This window comes from Hemitrygon akajei, chromosome 29 (genome assembly GCF_048418815.1).
Source record: "Hemitrygon akajei chromosome 29, sHemAka1.3, whole genome shotgun sequence".
Taxonomy (NCBI): Eukaryota; Metazoa; Chordata; class Chondrichthyes; order Myliobatiformes; family Dasyatidae; genus Hemitrygon; species Hemitrygon akajei.
The window spans coordinates 43,149,679-43,171,858 of NC_133152.1; the positions used below are offsets into that span (position 1 = coordinate 43,149,679).

At 45.4% G+C, this 22,180-nt stretch overlaps 1 protein-coding gene across 2 annotated transcripts in view; it reads right to left on the reverse strand.

Annotated features, from left to right (window-relative positions):
• h6pd (hexose-6-phosphate dehydrogenase (glucose 1-dehydrogenase)) overlaps positions 1-21,677 on the reverse strand; it is a 58,200-nt gene extending 36,523 nt beyond the window's left edge. Inside the window, exons 1-2 of one of the 2 annotated variants that reach the window (XM_073032267.1) lie at positions 21,621-21,677; positions 9,512-10,168 (exon numbers count right to left, since the gene is read on the reverse strand). In XM_073032267.1, the coding sequence (XP_072888368.1) occupies positions 9,512-10,138 (627 nt within the window). In that variant the 5' untranslated portion in view covers positions 10,139-10,168; positions 21,621-21,677. Of the gene's footprint in view, positions 1-9,511; positions 10,169-21,616 lie in introns of both variants that reach the window. The other variant, XM_073032265.1, reaches the window with a different exon arrangement.
• Positions 21,678-22,180: the final 503 nt, after the last annotated feature.

Sequence of the window (22,180 nt, forward strand, 5' to 3'; positions counted from 1 at the left end):
GGCCAAATGTCCAAATTCAGCTCTGTTGGTCTTATGGTCTTATTATTATTATTATTATTATTATTATTATTATTATTCGCTTTGTATTTGCACAGTTTGTTGTCTTCTGCACTCTGGTTGAAACCCTAGCTGGGCGGTCCTTCATAGATTCTGTCACGGATATTATTCTATAGATTTATTGAGTATGCCCACAAGAAATTGAATCTCCGAGTTGTATATTGTGACATATATATGCACTTTTGATAATAAGTTTACTTTGAACTGTAACTTGCACTTAATCACAAATTTCTCTGATTGATTTCGCCTGATCCACTGCGCTAAAGTTGCATGCTAATATAACCCAGAATCAAACCAACTCGCGACACCCCTCCGTCCTACAGAAATATTACACTTACACTCAGTGGCCACCTTATTAGGTACTGCTTGTTAATACAAATATCTGATCAGCCAATCATGTGGCAGCTCACTGCATAAAAGCATGCAGACATGGTCAAGAGGTTCAATTACTGTTTAGACCCAACATCAGAATGGGGAGGAAATGTGATCCAAGTGACTCCAACCAAGGAAGGATTGTTGGTGCCAGATGGGGTGCTTGAGTATCTCAGAAATGGCTGATGTCCTGGGATTTTCACGCATAACAGTTTCTAGAGTTTACAGAGAATAGTGCGACATTTTTGGAGCTCAGAGAATCAAGTGCAATCATGGGAAATTGGGATGGAAAGTGGGGTCAAGGCAAAGATTGTGAGATGAAGGGCATGTTCCTGTGCTGCACTGTTCTAAGTCGTCTTGTATCTGCCATGATCCAATTGAATTGCAGTGAAAAAATAAAACGAGATGCTGGAGGAACTCAGCAGGTCAGGCAGCATCCGTGGAGGTTGATGGACAGTTGACGTTTCAGGCCAAGACCCTTCATCATGACTGGGAAGAGGGGAGATCACAGCTATGGAAAGGTGAAAGGATGGGTTGGAACAAGGGTGGGGAAGTTGTAACTCCACTTCCAGCATCTGTAGTTACAGAGCACTACAGCAGAAAAAGAGACCCTTCAGTCCATCTAGTCCATGTTGAACTGTTATTCTGCCTGGCTCCATCGACCTGCTCCTGGACCACAGCCCTCCATACCCCGCTTCCATGTACTTATTCAAACTTCTCTTTAATGTTGCAGTCAAACCTGCATCCACCATTCTGCTGGTAGCTCACTCCACACAGGTTCACCTTAATTACTTCACCTTTCACCCTTAATCTATGACTTCTAGTCTCACCCAACTTCAGTGGAAAAAGTCTGTTTGCATTTTGCCTATCTATACCCCTCATAATTCTGTATGCCTTTATCCAATCTCCCCTCATTCTCCAACACTCCAGGGGAAAAAAATCCTAACCTATTCAACCTTTGCCCAATATTCAGGTCCTCAAGTCTCAGCAACATTCTTGTAAATTTCCTCCGCAGCACACACACAATGCTGGAGGAACTCAGCAGGCCAAGCAGCAATCTATGCAAAAAAAGTACAGTCGACATATCGGGCCAAAACCCCTCAGCAGGACTGGAGAAAAAATAGCTGAGGGGTAGATTTGAAAGGTGGGGGTGGGGGAAGGAGAAACGACAGGCGAAACTTGGATGGGGAGGAATGAAGCAAAGAGCTCGGAAGTTGATTGGTGAAAGAGACAGATGACATAGAAGAATGAAAAAAGGGTGGGGGGGGGGGGAGGAGCACCGGAGGGAGGCAATGGTCGGGCAAGGTGATAACATGAGAGAGGGACAAGGGGATTGGAAACAGTGAAGGGGGATGGGGGGGTGGAGGCATTACTGGAAGTTTGAGAAATCGATGTTCATACCTTCAGGTTGGAGGCTACAGAATATAAGGTGTTGTTCCTCCAAATTAAGTGTGGCCTTATTCCAACAGTGAGAAGGCCATGGACAGACATATTGGAATCAGAATGGGAAGTGGAATTAAAATAGGTGGCCACTGGGAAATCCCACTTATTCTGGGGGATGGAACGTAGATGCTCGGCGAGGTGGTCTCTCAATCTACGTCGGGTCTCACCAATATACAAGAGGCTACACCGGGAGCACCAAACATAGTATATGACCCCAACAGACTCACAGGTGAAGTGTTGCCTCACCTGGAAGGACTGTTTGGGGCCCTGAATGGTAGTGAGGGAGGAGTTGTAGGGACAGGTGTAGCACTTGTTCTGCTTGCAAGGAGAAGTGCCAGGAGAGAGATCAGTGGGGAGGGACAAATGGATAAGGAAGTCGATCCCTGCGGAAAGCAGGAAGTGGGATGGGGGGGGGGGGGGAGGGAAAGATGTATTTGGTGGTGGGATCCAGTTGGAGGTGGTGGAAGTTTTGGAGAATTGTGTGCTGGACGTGGAGGCTGTTGGGGTGGTAAGTGAGGACAAGAGGAACTCCATCTCTGGTAGGTTGGTGGGAGGATGGGGTAAGAGCAGACATGCGTGAAATGGAAGAGATGTGGTTGAGGGCAGGGTTGATGGTGGAGGAAGGGAAGCAGCTTTCATTGAGAAAGGAGAACATCTCCTTCGTTCTAGAAGGAAAAGCCTCACCCCGAGAGCAGATGCAGTGGAGATGGAGAAATTGAGAGAAAGGGATGGTGTTTTTACAAGTAGCAGGGTGGGGCAAGGTGTTGTCTAGGTAGCTGTGAGAATCCATTGGTTTATAATAGACAGGTTTATAATAGGTGGATAAGCTATCTCTGGAGATAGAGACAGTGAGATCGAGAAAGGGAAGGGAAGTGTTGGAAGTGAACGAGGTGAACTTGAGGGCAGGGTGGAAGTTGGAGGCAAAGTGGATGAAATCGACGAGTTCAGCACAGGTGCAGGAAGCAGCACCAATGCAGTTGCTGATATAGCATATGACAAGTGTGAGACAGTCACCAGCGTAGGCTTGGAACATAGACTGATCCAAGGAGCTGACAAACAGGCAGGCACTTGCATATGGCCACACCTTTTGGTTGAAGGAATTGGGAGGAGACAGTGGAGAAATTACTTAAGAGTGAGGACAAGTTCCATTAGGTGGAGGAGAGTGGTGATGGAGGGGAACTGGTTGGGTCTAGTGTCCAGAAGGAAATGGAGAGCTTTGAGGCCCTCCTGGTGGGGGATGGAGCTGTATAGGTTCTGGACATCCATAGTGAAAATAAGATGATGGGGGCCAGGAAACTTGAAATCCTTGAAAAGATCAAGAGCAAGTGAGGTGTCACGGATGAAGGTAGGAAGGGACTGAACTAGGGGGGATAAAACAAAGTTGAGTTATGCAGATATGAGTTCAGTGGGGCAGGAACAAGCTGAAACAATGGGTCTATCTGGACAAGCAGGTTTGTGGATTTTGGGTAAAAGGTAGAAATGGGAGGTGCGAGGTGGGGGAACTATGACGTTCATGGCAGAGGATGGAAGATCCCCAGAGTCAATAAGGTTGGTGATGATGTGGGAGGCAATGGCCCGGTGTTTCTTTGTGGGATCACGTTTGAGGGGTAAGGAAGAGGTGTCTGAGAGTTGGCACTGGGCCTCAGCAAAGTAGAGGTCAGCTCGCCAGACTACTACAGCGTCTCCTTATCTGCGGGTTTGATGGTGGGATGGGGGTTGGTGCGGAGGGAGTGGAGAGCAAAACGTTTGAAAGGAGTGAGGTTGGAATAGGAGAGAGGAGTGTTAAAGTCTAGACAGTTAATGTCCCGTCCGCAATTGTCAATGAAAATAAATTTTCCCTGAACTCTTTCAATCTCATTGATAGCTTTCCTGTGACCAGAACTGCACACAAGTACTCCAAATTTTGCCTCCCCAACATCTTCAATATAACATCACAATTCCTGTACTCAATACTCAAATTTATCAAGGCTAATGTGCCAAAAGCCCTCCTAATTTCTGCTTCTGTCTCAAACACATGTACTGCCCTGGTTAAGATTTCTACTGCTACACTGTGAGGTATTTTATTTTAGCAGTTTTCTGAAAAAGAAGTATATCCTGTTGGTGGAGTGTTTTGGTTTCGGCCGAAGGTAAGGAGCATGTTGTTTGACTCGTGACTGTTGTGTCAGCCAATCAGGTTGGTGGGATGGAGAGAAGGTTCTAGAGAGAGCTGGGCGGAGAGAGATTTCTGATGGGTTTGCTGTCTCTTTGCAGGAGGTGTGGTGGGGAGAGGATCGGGGAAGACACCTGGAGGATCCAACCCAAACGGCAGACCCTCATGCAAGGAGTAACTCATGAGACAAAGGATCCAAGTAGAGCAGTTCTACCTGTGATTGGTGATGAGGATTCAGCAGCGTGAGTAAAGCGATACATCCAACACTACACTACAGACAGGACACGAGTTCCAATGCTTCCATGCACATTTAGACTGGTTTAATTATAATAGGCCCACTTACTGTTTCCTTCTTTTCTTTTTCCTATTAATTGCTTGATGAAGCTGAAACTGGTAAATATGCTTTCTTTATAATGTTATGCGGCGTACAATCTTTTATTTCCTGCCGACCGATAATTGTGCAAGGGCAGCATTTACACAGCATACGCTCAAATCAAGGTTCCTTTAGTCAGAATTCCCAATGTTCCTGTTTGGTTGAATCCCAAATCATACCATCCCTAGACGTATATTGTTTATGAAAGATGGCCTTCTCTCTGAGTCATGTGGCTGTTGGCAGAGTTAGCTAACAAGCCAAGTTAGTGTAAGAGTCCCGGTGAGACGGTTACATACCTAAGAGCACTCACTGGATATCAATTAAGGGAATCTTATGAACTGGAGCATCTATGCAAATGGGTCACTCGCACTGGTAGAAGGAGAATTTCCCCATTCTGGTTTTTAGGACACTTGTAACAAACATCATAGGATTACTGAACATAGAAACGGTCCCCAGAGCCTCTGTGTGCATGCAAGTATGCATTCATACTACTCCCATCCACCAGCATTAGACCGCAGCCTGTTATGCCGTGGTGATTTAAGTGCTCGGCCAGATGGTTCTTAGATATTGTGAGAGTCTCCATCTCCACCACTCCCTCAGGCAGCGTGTTCCAGATTCCATCATCTCTTGGGTGGAAAAATACTTCCTAAGATCCCCACTCTACCTTGCACTTCTAAGCTTAAATGCATACCCTCTGGTCTTAAACACCCCAGCCATGGGGAAAAGCTCCTCACCAGCTACCCGATCTATATCTCTCTTCGTTTTGGACATCTCTGCTAAAACCCCACTCAGCCTCTGCCTCCAAGAAACCAAACACTGACGATCCAGCTTCTCCTCATTACTAAAACAATACAGCAGAGTACAGAGCAACACAAAATACTGGAGGAACTCAGCAGGTCAGGCAGCATCTACAGAGGGGATGTTTCAGGCTGAGACTATCCAGGACATGCTCTCTTCTCGCTGCTGCTATCAGGAAGGAGGTGCAGGAGCCTCAGGTCCCACACAACCACGTTCAGGAAGTTGTTACCCTTCAACCAACAGGCTTTTGAACCAGTGGGATAACTTCACTCAACTTCACTTGGCCCAACACAGAGCTGTTCAAAGTAAGCTCGTTGTAAAAGAATAGATATGTCACCATGTACAACCCCAAGATCCATTTTCTTGCGGGCATACTCAAATCCAATAACCATCATAGAACCGATGACAGACCACACTCAACAGGGTAGGACAACCTGTGTGCAAAAAAACAACAATCTGTGCGAGTGCAAAAGAAAATAAAATAAATAATAATAAATAAATAAGCCATAAATATCGAGAACATGAGACGAAGAGTTCTTGAAAGAGAGTCCATAAGCTACAGGAACAGTTCAGTGATTCCCCTCTCCCTGCTCCCTCCCCACTCTCAATCCACAAAAGAAACTTATATTAGGATCAGGTTTATCATCACTCACATACGGCATGAAAGTTGTTTTTTGTTTGCGGCGACAGTACAGTGCAATACATAAAATTAATACAGTACAGTCGGCCCTCCTTATCCGCGAGGGATTGGTTCCGGGACCCCTCGCGGATACCAAAATTTGCGGATGCTCAAGTCTCTTATGCAACCTGTCTCAATGCGGTGGATCTTAGGACCCAGCAGAACCCCAGACCTTATTTAACCTGTCTCAGTGCGGTGGATCTTAGGACCCAGCAGAACCCCAGACCTTATTTAACCTGTCTCAATGCGGTGGACATCAGTACCCGGCAGCAGAACTCTGAATCCGCAGTGTTTCTGTTCATGAAAATAATCACGATCACAATTGAAAATAAAGTGGAAATAATAAAGTGATCGGAAAGAGGTGAAACGCCATCGGTCATTGGAAAAGCGTTAGGTTATATCGGTCAGCAATCGGAACAATTTTAAAGGATAAAGTGAGAAAGGCTCTGCCCCAATGAAAGCTACAATTATTACTAAGCAACGCAGTGGTTTAATTATTGGGTTTTGGGGTTTTGATCCTCCACATCAACCCGGCACAGTGGAGAGTGCACTTGGGAGTGGTCTGTCACTGGACTGAATGGCGCTGAAACATTTGTTCTTAAGTGTTTTATATGCACAGTAAGGTAAAATATATACTATATACTAAGACAAACGTGTGACTAACTGACACTAAATAATACCAGATGTACCTGTTCCGACTTACTTAGTAAGAGAACTTCCAATTTTTTTCGATCCCGATCCACGATAACCCACGCACATCCTCCCGTATACTTTAAATCATCTCTCGATTACTTATAATACCTAATACAATGTAAATGCTATGTAAAATTGTTGTTCTACTGCATTGTTTAGGGAATAATGACAAGGAAAAAAAGTTTGTACATGCTTGAACAACAAGTGCTGGAAAAGCACTTCCGGGTTTTTGCGATTGGTTGAATTCGCGCATGCGGAATTCACGGATAAGGAGGGCCGACTGTACTGTGCAGAAGTCTTAGGCATATATCTCTCTCAGACTTTTGTACAGTATTGCAAAATATTGCAATATATATTGCAAAGTATTGCAGTATATACACCTCTATCAAGTCGTCTCCTATCATCCTTCACTCGAAGAGCAAATCCCTAGCTCACTCATCCTTTCAACACAACCCATTCCAGGCAGCATCCTTGTCAAAGGTCAAAGTTCAAAATAAAACTTATTATCAAGAGTACATACATGTCACCATATACTACCCTGAGATTCATTTTCTTGTGGGCATTCACAGTAAATACAAAGGCACACAATAGAATCAATAAAGACACAAAAAGACAATGTGCCAAAGATGACAAATTGTGCAAATACAAAAAGAGGAGGGGAAAAAAATAATAATAAATAAATAAATACTGAGAACATGACTTGTAGAATCCAAAGATGTGAAATCAGTTCAGTGTTGGGGTGAGTGAAGTGGAGTACATTTAGTTACTTCACGAAAACACAATTAAATCAGCCAATCAGAATCTTCCACCAACAAATCATCTCCAATCAATCCCTGCCCCTCATAATTTGCTTATTCCAAAAATCACTCTATAACTGACCCAAAGATGCTCCTATTTGTTACCCAAGCTGCTGATAAACTTTCAAGCCTGCACTGTCTCAAAAGCTTAGATATGGTCTTATTTGCACAAATGTGACATACCTTCTTCCATCGTCTGGAAGAATAATCAGTCAATGATATTCTCAATCAAAACTCAGGAAAAACAGCAAAGCTCAAAACAGACTTCACCAGAAACACATGAAACACCAAAACCAGGAAAGGAGGGTCAGAGGATGACAGATGGCTTGACAGGGGTGTACAAAATAATAAGATGGGGCGGCACGGTGATGTACTGGTTAGCACAACGCTTTACAGTGCCAGGAACCAAGGTTCAATTCCTGCCGCTGTCTGTAAGGAATTTGTACATTCTCCCTGTGACCACATGAGTTTCCTCCAGGTGCCCTGGTTTCCTCCCACAGTCTAAAGACTACCAGTTGCTAGGTTAATTGGTCATTGTGAATTATCCGGTGATTAGACTAGGGTTAAATTAGGGGATTACTGGGTGGTGTGGCTCAAAGGGCCTGTTCTGCACCGTACCTCAACAAACAAAAAAGACATAGATTGGGGGGATAGCTCGAGACTTTTTCCCAGGATGGAAATAGCTAATACAAGGTTGAATAATTCTTAAGTTCTTGTCAGAAAGTATGGGGGGGGGGGGGGGGAGAAATGACAGAGGTAAGTTTTTATTTAAACACAGAGTGTTGGGTGCATGGAACGTGCTACTGAGTTAAGAAACTCCTAGATAGACGGATAAAAAAAAAATGTAGGAGGGAATAGTTGGATTGATCTGAACATAGATTAAAAGGCCAGCATAACATTGTGGGCCGAAGGGCCTTTCCTGCGCTATAATATTCTATCTTCTGTGTTTGATGAAAGACAACAAAGCCACGTCAAGCACACAATGACTCATCCTCACACTCAACCGCCACATGTTTTAATTAAGCCTTGTTATGAAATTCATCTCCTGCTCCTTAAATCAATCAAGCAATCATCCAGAAGGACACATGAACAGGAAAATGATCCTGTTTCACTAGAAATCGTCTCCTGGCACTAACAGACTGGTCCTTACCTGCACACAGAGGAAGTCAAGGCCCCGAGGGCCTCAGCTCTCTCTAAAGCAGAGGTTCCCAACCTTTTTTATGCCACGGACCCCTACCATTAACCAAGGGGTCCATGGATCCCAGGTTGGGAACCCCTGCTCCAGAGTATTTTGTGATCCAAGACTTCAGATGGTGTCATTTCAATCCAATTGTCAATGTCAATCTACTCTCTAAATCCCGAGTCACATCCCTCTCCATGTGCTGTAAGAAATTTTTGTCATTTCGATGAAAGAGCAGTTACCTTGAGGACGATGAAGCATCTCAGACAGCCTCCTTCCTTTCCCAGGACTCAGTTACCAAGCCTTATTTGCAAGAGGTTTTAATATTCCACAGTTTATACACTCAGTGGCCACTTTATTAGGTACAAGAATGGAACCCAGTGAGGTCTTCGGCACTGTAGCCCGTCCACTTCGAGGTTCAACATGTTGTGCGTTCAGAGATGCTCTTTTGCACACCACTGTTGTAACGTGTGGTTATCTGAGTTACAGTCACCCTCCTGTCAGCTTGAACCAGTCTGGCCATTCTCTGTAACCTCTAGAGCATGCTGTGTGTGAAAATCCCAGGAGATCAGCACTTTCTGAGATGCTCAAACCTCCCCATCTGGCACCAACAATCATTCCACAGTCAAAGTCACTTGGAACACACTTTTTCCCCATTCTGATGTTTTTGTCTGAACCTCTTGATCATGTCTGCATGCTTTTTTTTCTTGAGTTGCTACCAAGTGATTGGGTGATTAGATACTGTATTTGCATCAATGAGCAGGTATATAGGTGTACCTAATAAAATGGCCACTGAGTGTATATTGTTCCCCTGACTGCATGGACTTCCTCCAGGTGCTCTGCCATGACCAAACGATGGAGCAGGCTCGATGGGCCCAAAGGCCTAATTCTGCTCCTATGCCTTATTGTCATCAACAGCACACTGACAATACAGTGGGGGGTGGGGGAGGGAAGAGATCACCTTACTCACCTGCTTGCCAAGGTAATGGTCAATTCTATACATCTCCTCCTCGCGGAGAAACTTCTGCAGCTCCTCAGCTAACCGCTGGGCTGAATCCAGGTTATGGCCAAAGGGCTTTTCTAGGACGACTCGCAGCCACGGTCCCTTCTGTGGTCGACAGGTGGCGTTGACCTTCGTTGCTATGTCAACGTAGGCAAAGGCAGGGACGCTGAAGTAAAAGAGGCGGCCTTCTTCCTTAAGGCCCTCCTGAGTGAGCAGCTCGTCGATCTTCCTGTCCAGATTGGAGTAGTCTTCCACGGTGTCCAGCTGATGGTACTGAGACAACTTTATAAACTGGTCCTTCAGCATCACACACCTGACAGAAGGCACATTGGGCAAACACGTTAGGCCTTTGATAATCTCATACATCACTGGCGTGCCCTCTGTGGGATGGAGCCGGGTGCCACCATAGAAACTGAAACTGTGTATATCGAGCTGCTCTGTATACATCTGAAATAGCCCTTGCCAGAGGTACTTCCTCGCCAGATCTCCAGTTGCCCCGACCAAGACGACAGAGATGTGTGTCTTGCATTCCGTGGTGAATATCTGCAGTACTCCCCCGACGAACAGGCCATAAAGAACTTGCCTTGGGATCATAACTGCATTGAGTCAGAACCCTCCCGATACCTTCAAGGAAAGAAGATGCACAAATTAGAGACTCCACATCGAATCATACACTCAGTGGCCGCTTTATTAGGTACATCTCTGCATTAATGCAAATATCTAATCAGCCACTCATGTTGCAGCAACTTAATTAATAAAAGCATGCAGACGTGGTCAAGAGGTTCAGTTGTTGCTCAGATCTCACCTAACTGGGGAAGAAATGTGATCTAAGTGTCTTTGATCATGGAATGATCGTTGGTGCCAGACAGGGTGACTTGAGTATGGATGGGATTTTCACAGAGAGCATGATCTGGGTGGTGGGGGCCCCTGATCATAGATGCTCCTTTCCTGTGACAACACATCATGTAACTGTGCTTAATGGTGGAGTGGGGCTTTACCCGTGTTGAACTGGACAATAGCCACTATTTCTACTTTCTGTAGGATTTTCCATTCAAAGGCATTGGGGTTTCCATACCAGGCTGTGATGCAGCCAGTCAATACACTTTCTACCACACATCTTTAGAAGTTTGTCAAAGTTTTAGATGTCATGCCAAATCTTTGAAAACTCCTTAGGAAGCAGAGGCACTGCTGTACTCTCTTCATAATAGCACTTACGTCCTGGGCCCAGGACAGGTCCTCTGAATGTGGAGACTGGAGGCCCAGAGGCCTGGGATTGGAGGACTGTGGGTGTGGATGGGTGGTGGAGTTTGCGGAGGAAAGGGGCTTGTTTTACATTGTTGTTGTCCTTTTGCTCCATTGTTGTTGTTTGTGTTGTTCTGCTGCGCGTTGTGGGCATGCTACGTTGGCACCAGAATGTCTGGCGATATTTGCAGGCTGCCCCCAGCACATCCTTGGGTGTGTTGATTGTTGATACATTTCACTGTACGTGTGATAAATGAATCAGAACTTATCAATACTGGTTACTTAGCATTGAATTGGAACCCCTAGCAATTTATTAGTACAAACCATGTTCTTACATTGCATTTGATCAACTGTATATTAGAGATCACGTGTCCTACTTAAGGAAAAATTTATGGAAATCTATCCCATTCATATGCTGTTCGAAGCAGATTTGTGGTTTTCATACACAGTGGGAAGTCACACTGTACATCCAAATTTTGCTGACAAAGTGCAACTGGAGATGATAATTGCTAACCCTGCCCCGGCGGGTAAATTATGAAGGTAAAATTCTAATCAGAAGTTAAAAAGAAATTAATCAAAATGAATGAATCAAAAATTTTCCCAGGGTAGAAATGTCAAATACTGGAAGATATGTATTTAAGGTGAGAGGGAAACAATTCTAAAATGCGCCGGGCTTGTTTTTATTTACAGAGTGGTGGGTGTCTGGAACAGGCTGCCAGGGGTGGTGATGGAAGCAGAAACGATAGAGACATTTCAGAGGCTGTTAAACAGATGTGTGTATATATATATAGACACACACACACACACACACACACACACACACACACACACACACACACACACACACACACACACACACACACACACACACACACACACACACACACACACACACACACGCACACACGGTAGGGCCAGGTGACTATGGATCACGTGTAGGTAGAAAAAAATTCAGCTAAATTTGGTCTCATATTCGGCACAGACATCCTGTACCACACACACACACAAATTACTGGAAAAACTCAGCAGGTCGGGCAGCATTTATGGAGGGGAGTAAGCAGCTTACCTTACAAGCCGAGACCCTTCATCAGGGCTGGAAAGAAAGGGGGCAGAAACCAGAATAAGAAGGTAGGGGAAGGTGATGAGTGCAAGTTGGCAGGTGATAGGTGAAGCCAGGTGATGGGTAAAGGCTGTCCCTTCCTTTCCGGTGCTGATAAAAGGTCTCGGCCTGAAACCTCAACTGTTTATTCCCCTCCATAGATGCTGCCTGACTTGCTGAGTTCCTCCAGCATTTTGTGGGCACTGCTCAAGATTTCCAGCATCCACAGAATCTCTTCTGTTCCCGAACTGTACTGTTCTATGCTTCCAGAATGATGGGTGGGAATCGAGTAGCCAGTGGGGACGTAGCCCAGTCACTAAAAAGCTCTCATTACAACACACCCAGTGAAAAGACAGCTCACAGCACCACCTGCAGGGGGTGTGGGGTGTGGTTCCTCATTCCCCCCAGAGCTCAACTCACCTGGGTCAGGGAACCCTTTACCTGCCTTTGTCATCGTTCTACCCATCCTACCTCGGCATCTGTCTCTGCCTCTCCCTGTCCCCCTCAGAATCAGAATCACCAGCAGATGTTGGTTTGCAGCAGCAGTACACGGCAATACATAATAATGAAAACTATAAACTGCAATAAGTATTGGGTGGGAGGTGGCCAAAATCCAGCTGAATTTGTCTGACATTTTTTAAAAATGGGTTATTTTGGGTTTCTTTGTTTTGTGGCTGCCTGTAAGATGGATCTCAAGCTGGTATAGAGTACACAAACTTTGATTAAAAAATGCACGTTGAACTTTGAACTTACATATCATATATACTACCTTGCAGGCATTTACAGAAAACAAACAAATACACTAGAATTTATGAAAAAACTATAAATAAACAGACTGACAAAGAACTAATTGCAAAAGACAAAAAAAAGCAAAATAACCCTAATAAAAATAAATAAATAATACCGAAGCACACGAGATGTAAAGACCTTGAAAGTGAGTCGATAAGTTGTGGAATCTGTAATGTATGGATCTATTTCTTTTAGAGAAATGATTTCCACCCCCCTTAGAACTACATATTGATCAGTTGCCTATGCATCTGCATTGTTGTCTCTCTCTCTCTCATTGCAATGTGAACGCACCAGTTAAAGCCATCTCCCATGTGCGTGCTTTCATTTAATTGAAACGTAGTTGTGCACAGACACAGCAACTTGGCGATGGGGATGAACCTGAATGTCAGAAAATATCACAAACTGCACCGACAATTATGGCGGCACAATTACGGGACAAAACAGCAGTACAGAGAAGGCCATCACAGACACTGACAAAGGCACGAGTACAGTGCATAGTAACAGTGAAAGATGCACTGAATTTGAAGTGAAAATGATGTGGCGATGGCTTCAGTCGGGGAAAGTTTACAAATTTGATAGCGCTAATGAAAGCTGAGAGTTGTATATCAAGAGGGTTGAACTGTATGTAACGCAAGCAACATGGAGGAGCAAAAGAAAGCCCTACGCTTCTTAGCTTAACGTACAATCTCTTACGTACCCTAGTAACCCCTGCAAAGCCAGCAAGCTAGATGTTCGATGAAACTGTTACAATTTTACAAAATTATTTGAACCCTAAACTGCATGCAATAGCTGAGGGATTTAGACTTTACAAGAGGGGTCAGTGAAAGGATGAAAGCATTTCTGAATACATTGCAGAACTGCGCAAACTTTCCCAGTATTGTGACTTTAGAGATGGACTTTCTGATGCATTAAGGGACAGGCTTATGTGTGGAATGCATAGTCAAAGCACTCAAAAAAAAGGCTACTGAAAGAGACCTAACCTTTGAATGGGCATTGACCATTGCAATATTGTTAGAGACCACAGCAAAGCATGCAGCGGAACTATAGAAAAGGAGGTTAGAGTGTGAAATGCACAAAATATCCCTGAATAGTGCAAAGATGATATTAACGTGGCAAACCCTCCCATGATGTAAATGTCTGTAGGTTCAAAGAAGGAGTCTGCAGGAAGTGTCACAGACAAAGTCGCAGAGAGAGAATGTGCAAGGGAGACAAAACGCACAACCAAATGTAAAGTCTCAAACATAAAACTGAGCAAATGCATAAAGTTACCGAACGTAAAACAGAATCAGACAACACAGAGTCTGACAAAGATGAGCTGTCATGCCTAGAATTGCATTGTTTTATTGAAGCAGATCACAAAATCATCTGGATCACAATAGATGTGTCTGGTGTAAGACTGAAAATGGAACTGGACACAAGGTCAGCTTTGTCTATAATTTCAGAGGCAGACTACAACAAACTGTTTTCTAAGATACTACTTTTCTAAGAAACTGGGAGGCACTTTTTGGATGTGAATAGTTGACAAAAATCTAACTATACTGGCACTCCATCAAAGTTCTCAGTGTGGTATTATTAGGCAACTGCAGCCCAAATGGTAGCACTAACCAGAGGCTGTCACAGCTGCTTAATGCTAAGTAGAAGGTGTTTGAAAAGGAAATAGATAAACAGATTGAAGACTTGGCCAAAAGCTGTTCAGGATGCCAAAAAGTTCACAATGCACCCCCACAGCCAGCGTTACACCCATGGGAGTGGTCGTCATCACCATGGCAAAGAGTAACTATTGACTTTGCTGGGCCATTCATGGACTCCATATTTCTGATTGCTCTGGATGTTCATTTGAAGTGGCCAGATTTGCGATGGAAGTTAGAAAGAAAACTAGTTTCACACCCAACAGCTGAAATCCAAGTAGATTAGATCATTTCAAACCCTTCCCTCGGTTTTCTCTATCACTCCAAGACTTTTGAGATCCAGAGGCCATTTTGTTCTTCCACTAAAAACGTTAGGCCTCAAAGGTCCAGGTGTCCCTCCGTTACCTTCATCTCCAACAGAGCGCTGCACAACAGCATAGTGGTTAGCACAATAGCTTTACAGCGCCAGCATTCACCAATTCGGGTTCAATGCCCACTGCTGTCTGTAAGGAGTTTGTACATTCTCCTAAAGACCGCACGGGTTTCCTCCAGGTGTTCTGGTTTCCTCCCACTTTCCAACGACATACAGGTAGGGTTACTGAATTGTGAGCATGCTATGTTGGAAGTGCAGTAACACTTGTGGGCTGCCCCCTGCACAATCCTCTCTGATTTTTGATGTAAACAACGTATTTCACTGTATGTTTCCACGTACATTTGACAAACAAAACCAATCTTTCATCTTTATCTTCTGACTATCCCCCTGGGATGAGGGAGCTGTCCTACAAGGAAAATTATAAGAGTTGGCTCAGGAAGTACTGAAATGAGAAAGGTCTGAGGGCATTTGAGGGAAGATATTTGGGGGATATTTCCCCTAGGATGTGGGGGTAGGAGGGGTGTCTACAACGATGGGAGCCTCGGATAATGTGGTGGTGCCCATTTATATAAGAAAGAACACTACAGCACGGTACAGGCCCTTCAGCCCACAATGTTGTGCTGACCTTTTTACCTAGTCCGAGATCAGTTTAATCCTTCCCTCCCACATCGCCCTCCATTTTTCTATCACCCATGTGCCTAAGAATCTCTCAAGCGTCCCTAACGCATCTGCCTCTACCACCACCCCAGCAGCAAGTCCTTGTGCTCACCAATCTCTGTGTAAAAAAAAAACTTACTTCTGACAACCCCTTACACTTTCTCCAAATACCTTAAAATTATGCTCACATGTACACATCATTTTCGCCCTGGGAATAGGTCTCTGGCCTTCCACTCAATCTATGCCTCATATCATCTTGTACACCTCTATCAAGTCACCGCTCACCTTCCTTCACTCCAAAGAGATAAAACTAACTCGCTCAACCTACCTTCATAAGACATGCTCTGTAATGGAGGCAGCATCCTGGAAAATCTCCTCTGCACCCTCTCTAAAGCTTCTACATCCTTCCTATATTGAGGCGACCAGAACTGAAGCCAGCACTTCAAGTGTGGTCTAACCTGCAATATTACCTCAAGATTATTGAACTCAATCCCCCAACTAATGAAGGCCAACACACCGTACACCTTTTATCAATCCTATCACGTTATATGGACAATGAGGAGGAACTTCTCTCAATGGCTTGCAAATTATTGGAACTTGTCACCCCCTCCCCAGAGTCGTGATTCCTTGCGAGTTCAAAGTCAGCATCTTTTGGACAAATAGCAGGAAAAGCTTTGAGACCCAAAATCCAGGTCTTCCAGGATAGAGCAGGGTCAATAGGCTAACTCCCTCTTCTTCTGAACATCTAGAAACCTACTCCCAACATCATCTGAGGAAGAGCCATACGGTATCGTTCCACGTCGTCAAGTGATACTAAATAACTGTAACGATGTTGCCAAATTACAAGCTACAATGTGCACTGAAAAATTATAGAAATTAAGTAGATTGTTAAAAATGTCTAATTTGTCCACTGTATCCCATGAGAAGGATTCCTTTATAAACTTGCTTAAGTATTCACTGATATTATTGCCATGAACATTAAGTAAGACTAGTAAGAGTTCAGGCCCTTCGGTCCATGACATTGCGTGACCTTGTAACCTACCCTGCAAACACAAGGAAATCTGCAGATGCTGGAAATTCAAACAACAACATACACAAAATGCTGGTGGAATGCAGCAGGCCAGGCAGCATCTATAGGGAGAAGCGCTGTCGACGTTTCGGGCCGAGACCCTTCGTCAGGACTAACCGAAAGGAAAGGTAGTAAGAGGCCGAAGGAATTATAGTCCTGACGAAGGGTCTCGGCCCGAAACGTCGACAGCGCTTCTCCCTATAGATGCTGCCTGGCCTGCTGCGTTCCACCAGCATTTTGTGTGTGTTGCTGTTTGAACCTACCCTGCAATCAATCTAACCCTTCCCTCACACACAACCCTCCATTTTCCTTTCACCCATGTGCCAATATGGGTGTATTAAGTGCCCTGATTGTATCTGCCTCTGCCATCGCAACCCCCATCTCCAGCAGGGAGTTCCATGCACCCCCCCACTCTCTGCGTAAGGAACTTACCCCAGACATTGCCCCTATACTTTCCTCCAATCACCTTAAAATTATGTGCCCTGGTATTAGCCATTTCTGCCTTCGGTTGAAGTCTCCGCCTGTCTATGCCTAAATTCCGGTGTGCTTCGAAGACTGCACTTGGATGGGGCAGATACCAGGAGAAATTTGTCTTCAAGCTGTTACTTCCAATTTCATTGTGACCCATCCAAACAAAATACACATTTTTGCAAACATTGGCAGACTGAGAAGACCTCTCTAAAAAGGAAACAAAGGACTCTGTGACATTACAGGTTTATAAACTGGAGATGACAGGAATTCAATAACGTTAATCTCCACCAAATAGAAGAAAAGGTTTTAAGGTAAAACCTACAGGTTTGATATCTGAAATTTCCCAAACTACGTCAGCATATTTATTTGTCACTTGACTCTTCCGGTCAAGATGGTGCCAGCAAATCATTCCTTGGGCAACATCTTCCAGATAGCAAATCTATTAAATTATTTCATTTTTTCTAAGCTTTCTGCTTGTTCTTTTTGTATTGCTTGTGTTACAGAAACTGCTGGTGCCTGTGATTGGATCTCGATCGAACGGCTCAGTGCTCTGCCATGTCCAGAGAGCTGCCTGCCCACTGGGGATCAGAGACGGGGACCTGAAAAGGACTGAGAACTCGAGCTGGCTCATGGCAAAAAAAACAAAGACGGGATGCGGGGTCCTGAGCGAAACCATATCGAAGTGGCAAGGAAGATTGAAGCATCAAGGTGAGGGCGTTCGGACCCAGTCAGTGATCACTCCCAACGGAGGCCAGAGGGTCAATAGCGTTCACCCCAGTCAGTGCTCGCTCCCAACAGGGCCACCATTCGGACCAGGCACAAGTTCTGCATCACAGAAGGGCTGGTCGATGTTCTGACATTAATGTGATTGGACTGTACTTTACTGTGGTCTCCTTCCATTTTTCAGCATTTTCTTTCTTGTGGCCGATTGACAGCTGGGTGATCTGTGTGAGAGTGTGAGAGTGTGAGAGTGTGAGAGTGTGAGAGTGTGAGAGTGTGAGAGTGTGAGTGTGTGAGTGTGTGAGTGTGTGAGAGTGTGAGTGTGTGAGAGTGTGAGAGTGTGAGAGTGTGAGAGTGTGAGAGTGTGAGTGTGTGAGTGTGTGGTTTCTGATGCTACTGTCACTGTTCTTTTTTACAGGGCAACACCACTAATTATAGAGCACAACAGCACAGAAACAGACCCTTCAGCCCATCCAGTCCAGTCTGTGCCAAAAAATTATTCTGCCTAGTCCCATCAACCTGCACCTGGAGCATAACTCTCCATACCCCTCCCATCCAAGCACTTATGCAAATTGTTCTGAAGTATTGAGATCAAACCCACGTCCACCACTTTTGCTGGCAGCTCCTTCCACACTCATGCCATCCTCTGAATGAAGAAGTTCCCCTTAAATATTTCACCTTTCACCCTTGACCTCTAGACTAGTCTCACCCAACCTCAGTGGAAAAAGCCAGCTTGCATTTACCCTACCAATACACCTCATAATTTTGAATATCTCTATCAAATCTCCCCTCATTGTCCTCTGCTCCAGGAGTCCTAACCTATTCAAACTTTCCCTCGTCATAAATGCAGACAAGACTGTTCTCTGTGACAACCACAAGTTCACTCTGAAGGGAGCACTGAGTGATGAGCGTGTCCATTCAGCAAACCACCGCACAAAATGCTGGAGGAACTCAGCGGGACAGGGAGCACGTATACTGGGAGATGGACAGTCGATATCATAGGCCAAAAACCTTCAGCAGGGCTGGAAACAGAAGTCAGAAACAAAAGGATGAGGGATAGGGGGAGGAGCATGAGTGACAGATGAATCGAGGTTGGGGGGTGAAGTAGGGACGTGGTAGAGGGGGGAGGGAATGGTGTGAGAAGCTGGGAGGCAATAGGTGGAAGAGGCAAAGAGCTGAAGAAGGAATCTCAGCTTCCATCTTGACTAGGACAGTCAGAATGGAGGACGTATTTCATCTGCCCAACTGAGGAAATACTGATTACAGGCAATGAATAACTTTACCCCTGGGGATGTCTCCCTGGTCATGCCTGCGGTGCTACAGGATATTCCTCTTTCACTCTGTATTCAAGACCATATATTGATTGCCCCAAGTATTACTGACTGAGTGCAAAGGTTTTCCAGGGTCTGCCTAGGTGTGGTGCCAAGTTAGGAAGGAACAAGGGTGAGGCAGCACTGTGGCTTAGGGGTTAGTGCAACGCTTTATAGTGCCAGCTGCAAGACCAGGGTTCAATTCGCATCGCCATCTGTAAGAAGCTTGTACACTCCCCCTGTGACCGCGTGTGTTTCCTCCCACATTCCAAAGACGTATCAGCTAGGAGTAGCTGGTTGTGGACACGCTGTGTTAGCACTGGAAAGACGGCGACATTTGTGGTCTGCCCCCCAGCACATCCTCGAGCTGTGTTGCTCATTGACACAAACAAAGCATATCACCGTATGTTTCAAGGTACATGAGACAAATAAAGATAATCATGTTTGAGAAGATCTTTAATCTTTTTTCCCGTGTTTTGGCCAGGAAGGGGATGAGGCTAGAATACGTCACAACACTCGGGTGTTCCTCTCCCACATTACAAGATGAAGCTGGGCTCCTGGCAGGCCTTACATTTGGGGGTTGGGTTAACCCTTTTGCTCAACCTAAACCCTCTATCTGTGTCGGAGGGAAGATGAATCCTGGCACTGGGATCCACGGAAACAGAGCATACATGATCTGTGATTCTACAATGACCATGCATTTTAATTCTCTGCTTGAATGCCCTAGTTAGGAGTTCTTTCATTGTTTCTGTATTGGTTATTATTCTGTAGAGTTAATGAGTATGCCCACAAGAAAATGAATCTCCAGGTTGTACATAAGTACTTCGATAATAAAATTTACTTTGATCTTTAATTCCATCTCCCGGTGGCCACCCAGTTAATTTTGAGGGCAAGGACCTGTTCCACTATCACTAAGCACATCTTTCCTTTACCCTTTCTCCCCACTCCCCTCTATTTTCCATAGGGATCACTCTCTACATGACTCCTTGTTCCACTTGTCCCGCACCAGTGATCTCCCTCCTGGCACTTATCCCTGTCCCTACACACCCTCCCTCACCAACATTCAGGGCCCCAACCCAGTAGTCATCTACTATATCTGGTACACCCAGTGTGGTCTCCTCTACTTTAGTCAGATTGTAGGACAGCTTCATCAAGCACTTTTACTCTATCTGCTGCAAGTGGCAGGAACTCCCAGTGGCCACCCATTTCAACCAAATTCCCATTCTCATTTTGACATGTCAATCCATGGCCTTCTCTACTGCCATGATGAGACCAAACTCAGGTTGGAGAAGCAACACCTCATATTCCATCTGGCTAGCCTCCAACGTGATGGCATGAATGTCAATCCCTCCAGCTTCCTGCAATTACTCCCCCCTCCCCCTCTCTTAATCCCTTCCCCATTCTGGTTCGCTTCTTACCTGCCCACCACCTCCTCTCGTCCCCCTCCTTCCCTTTCTTCCAATGTCCACTCTCCTCTCCTATCAGATTCATAGAGGATAATCAAGAACTACAACTCTCCTATAGATTGTCCAGAGCCCAGCTGCGAGTGGAGGAGGTTTGGGTATGGGGCTAGCAACCCCATCTCGTAAAAACCCAGATCTACAGGAATGCCGACATAGGCTCCACAAAGACCTCATCCCTGGGTGAGGAAAGATCTTCGATGGCCTACACCTTGAAAGCCCGGCCCAGAACAGAGGACTCTGGCGAGCTGCTATCGGCAGCCTATACCCCAGTTAGGGAGAAAGAGGATGACAGCACAGAAATAGGCCATTGGGCCCATCTAGACTGTGCCAAACTATTATTCTGCCTAGTCCCATCGACCTGCACCTGGGCAATAGCTCTCCATACCCCTCTCCATCCAGGTACAGGAGCCTGAGGACACACACTAACCATTTCAGGAACAGCTTCTTCACTTCCACCATCAGATTTCTGAATGGACAACGGACCCATGAACACTACCTCATTAATTTTTGCTGGGGGTTTTTTTTTGCACTCCTTGTTTAAAAATATATATAGCAAATTATAGTTTTATCTTATTATGTAATGCAATGTACTGCTACCACAAAACAACAAAGTTCACATCCAAAGATATTAAACCTGATTCAGATATAATTAGAGGCAATTTACGGTGGCCAACTGTCCCGCTAACCGGCCTTTGGGATGTGAGGGAAAGCGGGAACCCCCAGGGAGAGAGTAACAATCCCCAAAACACAGACTGCACCCGAGCGCAGGATCGAACCCGGGTCCCTGCGGTATATCAGAGACAAAAAAAGAGGGGGAATTCTGCAAAAACTGAACATGTGGAGTAAAGGAGGTAATCGGAGGCGTATTTCAGAGGGATTCTGGTAGGGAAGGACACGTCGAAACGTCAGCACTCCACGCAGCCGCCTGACAAAAGAATTCCAGCCGCCTTTTTAATACCAAAGTGTGCGTTCGCCCCTCGCACCGTTCAGTTTAAATGCGAGTCACCGCCTTTGAGAGGGGCAGTGTTGACTGGCAGCCAGCAAGGGGGCCGGGAAACGACAGCCATTTCCCTCCGGGCTCGGGGAAGGTGGCTGCCGTTGATCCCGAGCGTCAGCTGCCCCACGTCGCGGAAACTCCCCGCCAGCAAGCGCTTCATCCCGCCCCGCTTGCATCAGCTCCCCGGCAGCAAACCCCCCCTCTCCCTCCCCTGCCCAATAAAACCCGCGTCCAAACATCACCGAACCACTCACCAACCTGCTCGAAGAGCTCGCTTCCGTGAACACGCGAGGCGGGCAAACGGCTGGTGTCATCTGACCCCGCTTCCGCAGGTTCGAGCCCGCCTCTCGGAGCTCCCCGCTTCGCTGGCGCTTTACCTTCGCGAAGGGTGCAGGCGAGTTTTCAAAGTTCAAAGCCAGTTTATTGTAGAGGTATATATATATATCACCACATATAACCTTCAGATTAATTTTCTTGTGGGCATACTCAATAAATCCATAATAGTGCCAATGAAAGACTGGAGCGTTCGGCCAGTGTGTAAAATAAAACAGTGCAAATGCTAAAAGAAATAAATAATAATAATAATAAATGAATAAGCAATAAATATCGAGTACATGAGATGAACAGTCCTTGAAAGTGAGTCCATAGGTTGTGGGATCTTTTCAAAGAAGGGGCAAGTGAAGTTATCCCCTTTGGTTTAAGAGGCTGATGGTTGAGGGGTAGTAACTGTTCCTGATCCTGGTGATGGTGAGTCCTGAGGCTCTTGTACCTTCTTCCTGATGGCAGCAGTGAGAGGAGAGCAGAGCCCGACCTGGGTG